The 6,907-nt window shown below is 28.7% G+C and overlaps 1 protein-coding gene across 1 annotated transcript in view; it reads left to right on the top strand.

Moving 5' to 3' along the window:
* The first annotated feature begins 2,205 nt into the window (after positions 1-2,205).
* The window catches only part of LOC135953135 (cytotoxic granule associated RNA binding protein TIA1-like), a 75,637-nt gene continuing 70,935 nt past the window's right edge, over positions 2,206-6,907 (top strand). Inside the window, exons 1-3 of the mRNA XM_065502838.1 lie at positions 2,206-2,389; positions 2,501-2,605; positions 4,602-4,689. Of these exons, the coding sequence (XP_065358910.1) occupies positions 2,206-2,389; positions 2,501-2,605; positions 4,602-4,689 (377 nt within the window). The remainder of the gene's footprint in view (positions 2,390-2,500; positions 2,606-4,601; positions 4,690-6,907) is intronic.

Here is a 6,907-nt window from a genome sequence, read left to right as displayed (position 1 = left end):
TCGTGTATGAATACGCTTACTTTTTGTCTGAAACAGCACATTTGGCGGTAAATAAATTTGTTCTTAGTGCAAAACATACGGAAATTACACATGTGTGGAAAACCACACACCAGGGAAATCAGCGTAACTTATTAAATATATCGTTATTATTCTATATACGTATCAATTAATGCATTTTCTGTTCTAAATTGAATCTAAATATTTCTGGTCGATGAGAAATTTGTTAACTCAGTAATATAAACAATTTTAGTAGGATATTTTTAAATTAACAAATCATTTTATTGTACTCCTCTAATACATATGTAAATGTTAATGTAAATAGTTATATAGAAAATTTTATTCATAAATAAACATAAAATATAATAAGTTTTATACATCCACCTACATACATTTGAACTCCTTCCTACTCTTGATATTTATTAATTATAGTTTAATACATACACCATCATAACATGTGTTAAAGGATGTGTTTATGTGTATTAGTTTGTATTGAAGACAGGGATTAAATGTATTCATATGTAGGAATAAATATAAAACATACTTATAAAATTAGGAGAGTAGGCATGTAAATCATCTAACGAGTATATGTATAGAATTCTCAGTTATTTTAATTTATTTTACTCCTTGTAGATTTTAAGCCCTTAAGATATGCTAACCCAGAAAATATGCAAATGCTTTCTCATACCCAAGTGATCATTCAAAATTGAAACCACTGAGCCATGTGATATGCCTAGGGCTTCCACAATCTCTTGCATCTTCAATCTTCGATCTCCCATCACCATGTCTTTTTGCAATTATTTCGGGTGTGGAGACCTCATTTGGGTATTTAGAACGTTCCACATCTTCCGTTCTTGTACGACAACAAGGAAATTCAGTAAATCACTTTTTTACCATTTAAATTGATGGTGCATCGCTCCCATAGTATTTATCTAGCTTAGCCTCCTTGGTTTGAGTGAGTAGTTTTTTCTGCAAATAATAATGGTAAATGAGCACAAGCAATTCAGTTTTTACCATTTTCTCCTAAAGTCACAGAATTTATGTTGACAGTAGCGGTGTTGGTCTTTCAGTTAAGAGGTGGGAAATTCAAAAGGTCATAGGGTCATTGACCCGCTTTATTATAGCACATGTAACGCTACTTTAAATTTTTTTGTTTGGTCTTATCTTATTATAATAGTGAAATAATTTTCGAAAATACTTTTCAAATATCCTTCGCATGAAATCTTTATAGACAAGTATGCTACAGTGCGAGCAAATAATTTAGTAATATACATATGTATGTTACATTGTTGCTGCCAGAACAACCATTCAATTTACATTTTATTAAGCTTCTTTTGTCTATATTTAAGACGCGACGTTATGTTTTGATTCCTGATATTTTTACTAAAAACTTTCTTTAGGTTCTGCATATGCTATTGTTGTTGCTGTAGACTACTTCAATTTCTATTACACATAACCTTTTCCCTGTTTTATTAGACAAACATTTATACGCTCTTACAATATGAAATGTTTTGCTGATGTTGCTGTTAAATTCTTACCCTTAATAATTAGCACTATTCAGGAAAGGAATTGTGTTTGGAAACTTTAATATTTATGTATGGTTTATATATACCATATACATATGGGCAATTCCATGCCATCGTACGTGATATTTGTACGTCTATAGAGTGGTCTAGATTTTGCAAAGATAAGAGTATCTGAAAAATAATTTGCTCTTTATGGCTTTCAGAGGGTACTTTATTTTAAAAAATAATAAATTCATTCGAAACATTGTTATCCAAAATATAGTTCGAAATAATGGTATATCGTACGTGATGAAGAAATTTTGAGGTACATGTAAAAATATACAAAGAGAGGCGTTATGGTTTCTTTTAATTTCTTACACAAAACCAAATGTTTTTCCTTTACAATTCGGCGTATTTAACCCTGCTGTTAGGTTAAAAAAAACTTACGAATCTTAGGTAAGGGACCATTTTGGTCCTCTTTGTATTTTTCATAAAAAATTTTACATAAAACTCTTTGACCAGACATTTTAAATATTTATAAAAGTGAATATATAAATTTTTATAAAAAAATTAAAAAAAATGGAAAATTGACGAAATATTATCAGTAATATTGCCGAATTTCTAAATGAAATTGATTCAGATATTTCATTTTCGTCCATATTAGATGAAAATATTGAAAGAAAGTCATATTGGTGAATGTGAAATGAACAATGGTGAAGAAAATGAAGCAGATTATGCTGTAGATGCATTATACATTGCGAAAACCAAAATGCAATGGATTCCTTTACCACGTCACATTGGAGCTTCAGCGGAGAATATTACATCATTACCACCAGGATTAACGCTTTGTGGTGTGAAAATAATCATGGATAATACGAATAAATGTGGTAGACTTAAATTTGAAAGCAAATGGAAAGATTTATTGGTGTTCTAATTCTTGCTGGGATTTTGGTCTTGTGTATACGTAATTAGGTTATCATAATAATTTTATATTGCAGTGGCAAAAACGAATCATCATCAAGCATCAAGTTTTGGCATATTGATACAAGTGCTCTCAGCTTGGATGATGTTGTCAACAGAAGACAACAAAAAAGTAGTGACAAGTTTGAGTTATGGGACAATTGGGAAACTCTTCTTTCAATGTTTTATAACATCCTGATAACAGGTGATAACTTCATCTTTTGAGTAAGATGCAAAGGAGACGGACATATATGGGAACATTTCGGGAAAACAAAACTTCCACCGAAATTGTTTATGTCCAAAAAAGTTCCTTTATATACATCCGCATTTGCGTTTAGTGAAATCGCAGCACTTGTTTGCTATATATATCGGCCATAAAACTAAAGGAACTATATTGATGAGCTCCATCAATAATCATAACAAGATACCTGCAATCGTTTCTTATTATAACTGTACAAAGTTTCCTTTATCTATCTTAGGAGGCGTTGATACTGCTGATCAAACGATTAGTTACTACAACACTAAAAGAAAATTAAATAGATGGTAAAATTATGTATTTTCAAATATAGATGATACATCCGAGTTTTTACGCCTATCAGAAGAATACGTTTTGAAATGGACAGTAAAACCTAAAAATCCATTTGCAGCAGAGCTATTGACTCAACAAAAAGCTTCGCCATCAAATAGTGTACCATCTACAAGAGTTGATATAAAAATTTCAGCTACTAGAAAATGGGGAATTTGCAATTGATGTAAGTTCAAATGTGATGCCAAATGCATTATGTCCAACATATTTGTATGCAAATCGAATCGAAAAACAATTTTTTCATCTTGCTTCGAAAATAACAATAAACCATAATTGTTTTTTCTTACTTATACTCATATATAGAATAAAATATATTGCATGGACCAAAATGGTCCATAACCTATGATTTGTAAATTTTAATTTTTTTCTGTTCGATGTTATCCTATATAGCTAAAATCTAACTAAAATCATTAAAATAGAAAAATAATACCTGAGCAGACGTTTTAAATTGATACGATAAGCCATTGCAAATTTATATAAAAAATAAAAAAAAATTTGACCAAAATGGTCCAAACCTAACAGCAGGGTTAAATAAAACCAATCATTGGATGTTTTATAATAAATACAATTTAATATCGTACGTGACATACCGTAAGTGATCGATTATTCCCTTATAGTAAAACCATATATACATATAAATATATACAAAAACTAAAAAAATAAATAGAAAATATATATTTGGTTTCAATAAACAAGGTGATAATAGCAAAAAAAACAATCAGAGTCAAATTAAATTCATATTACATGCTAATTGTGAGATTAGTTTTCGCCATTATTTCAGCCAAAAAAATATACTAATTAAATTAATAAAATAAATATAGTCAGTTTAAACTATTATTTTTGCACTTTAAATGTTCACATGCTTAATTAGTAACATTTTCGTGTTTTCTTCTATTCAAATTATATTGAAAAAAAGTTTCAAGGTTTTATTTTTTCAGTCGTCATTGTCATTCTCGTGGAATTGCCCATATACATATTATACATATTAATATGAATGTTTATGACTGTTGAGTGTTGTATATATGTATGTAAGAATATTCTTTACAAAGGACAACATATTGTGCGTGCATTGCATTTGTTAGATTGTTTTTACAGGAATGTTAACAAAGTTTTCTTACCTTCTTTATAGTTTCTGTTCTGGGTTTTGTTGTTATTATTGTTGCTGTATTTTTTTTCCTGACTTAAGTCTTTAATATTAAATTTAGTTATTGCTTTAAGATTAAGGCCCTAATTTTGTAAATCACGTCACAAAGTGATATTTATAAGGAAAGCAAAAACAAAATTTGTTTTTGTTTTATATACAAATTCTTAACAGAACAAACGCACCAAAATTCAAGCGTTGGTTTGCCTTTCATAATTTGAAAATTTTGTATATCAAACAAAAACAAATTTTTAAAACTTTTAAAATTTTTGAAATTTTGTTTTTGTTTTCCATATAAATATCACTTTGGTGACGTGATTTACAAAATTAGGGCCTAAGTATTAATATTTGATTCATATAAGTTATTTTGTTATTAATTCGTTTTTCTTGCATTTATTTTGTCTATTTTCAGAACAATTTCATATTTTCGTTGGTGATCTGAGTTCAGAAATTGAAACTCAACAGTTACGTGAAGCTTTTACACCATTTGGAGAAATATCGTAAGTAAAAAGCTTAAACTTTTTAAAATGTTTGATTTAATATGAAACAATAATTCTAAGTGAATTCTAAATGGAAATATAAACCAAATCAGAACAAAGACTTTAGTAACCAACTAATGAGTTAAAACTTTAATAAACTAAAATTTTGACACTAATATATTGGATTTTTTTACTCAGTAATGTCATTAGAGGGAACTACTTATTTAAACAGGAGAGAGAATTTGGAAATTCTGGAGAACTTTAAATTGTGTATGGTCATGGAGAAATCTTAACATACATAAATGTTAATAAAAAAGAAACCACAAAACCTAGAGTTTTGATTTTTTTTTATTTGATTGAAATTAAAAACTTACAAAAAATATTAATTTTACGCATCTAATCAATAGTGATGAATTTATGAACCTTTTCTGGAAACTTTTCCATTAAGGTTTTTATAGTGATTTCTTTCACTTTGTTCGAACCGGTAGTCCATCTCCATTTAGAATCGACCACATTTTTTTGTACCAAATATCTCTCTGTAGGGTTCCTAATTTCCTGGACTTTTTTCTTTCCCGGGAGGAAATTAAAAAATCGTTTCATTCCCGGGAATTCCCTGGAATTTTTTAACACTAAGTTAAACCAAAATCCAGAATTTTTTTTCGAATAAATTGACTTATAATTACACCACGATTTTAAAAGAAGTATAAAATAACTATATTTGGTTTTACAATGTTGGTCCAGCCTTTTTAAGGGTTTCTAATTTAATAGTGGCATTTTATCGGTATTGTCACAGTCGTAGTCTTAATCAGTATAAAATCAATAAATTCTTTGTTTAATTAAAAAACTTAAGAATTGCCACTATGTTAAATCTATAAAACATGCGTAGTTGGAGACATTTTTCATATCTCATTGTAGATAAACAAATTTGAACCACTATTATTGTTATTATATTCTCTAAATATGAATAATATTCATTGAATATCTCTAAAAGTTGTAATGTTTGGCATTTTAATAATTCCTTTAAGAGCATAAACTTTAAATTAGATTCATTCTTAATAACCGAATTTTTCTGATGTGGATTGAGTTGAGTGAAAAAAAGTCGGGGTTTTCAACCGTAATACTTCTTTGCCAACTGACTATCTGTTGCTAGAAATGAAAAAAATCTATTGATATAATAGAATGATTCAATTAGCAACAAATTTGGCCATTGAAACGAATCTGAAAATTGTAACTTTTAGAAGAAAACTTATGAAGAAATTCCCGAAAATTAACAAAAATAAATTCCCGGGAAATTTTTCCCGCGTAGGAACCCTACTCCACTGGCCTTAGCTCCAGGCAGCTTGGGGGATTTGTGTCTCTTGGTACAAATACCACATTATTGTTCTTGCATACCATAGTGCCAGGATGCCAAATCAGGCCAAAAATAAGAGGACACATTAGGAATAGAAGAACCATCTTTTGTAAACAATTCCTAGATGTAAATTACGGTATTTATAAAGCCCTTTGTAACAAATTTTTGGCTTCTTTTGCCGCAACTGAATATTGCTTGCCATACCAAGAACTTTTTGGGAAAATTTTCTGCTTCTAAGTCCTAAACTTTTCTACAACATACACTTGAGCATCCATTTTTTGCAGCCCGGGAACTTTTTGAGCCTTGTATGTTTTCAAACCTGTATTGGCTTTAACTTTTCTTACCAAATAGTCCGAGTTCTTTTTGTAGGACCATGTTGGGTTTTGTTGAAAATATTTAATAATTTTAGTACGCACTTTTTTCTCGTCACTCATTTTAATCAGATTAACAACAAATTAATATAATTGACATTAAACATAGTAACTGACATACTTTTCAAAGATAACTTGATCTAAAAAATCATTTAATACTTGATATTTATATCATTATAAATATCATAATAATTAATTTATTTCCTACTACAAACATTGCAATAACCATATATTTTAATTAACAAATGAATTCTTATCTCTAGAGAATTAAAATAAATCCTTTTACATATACTTTAGGTACACTTTAAAGAAATTTAAATTTGAAATAACATTTTTTATTCCAAATAATATACACAATTCCTGCTGTAATGAAAATAGCTTACTATTACCTGCTTCCAATTCAATTAACCTAAAATGTCTCCCCTTATAATCTTAATTCTTAAGTTTTGATTCTATGCTGACGAAAATTATGATTATGAAGTACACATTATATTAAACAACGTCTATTTATTGATAA

Source organism: Calliphora vicina, chromosome 1, assembly GCF_958450345.1.
Source record: "Calliphora vicina chromosome 1, idCalVici1.1, whole genome shotgun sequence".
Classification (NCBI taxonomy): domain Eukaryota; kingdom Metazoa; phylum Arthropoda; class Insecta; order Diptera; family Calliphoridae; genus Calliphora; species Calliphora vicina.
This window is presented reverse-complemented; position numbering and strand designations above follow the sequence as displayed.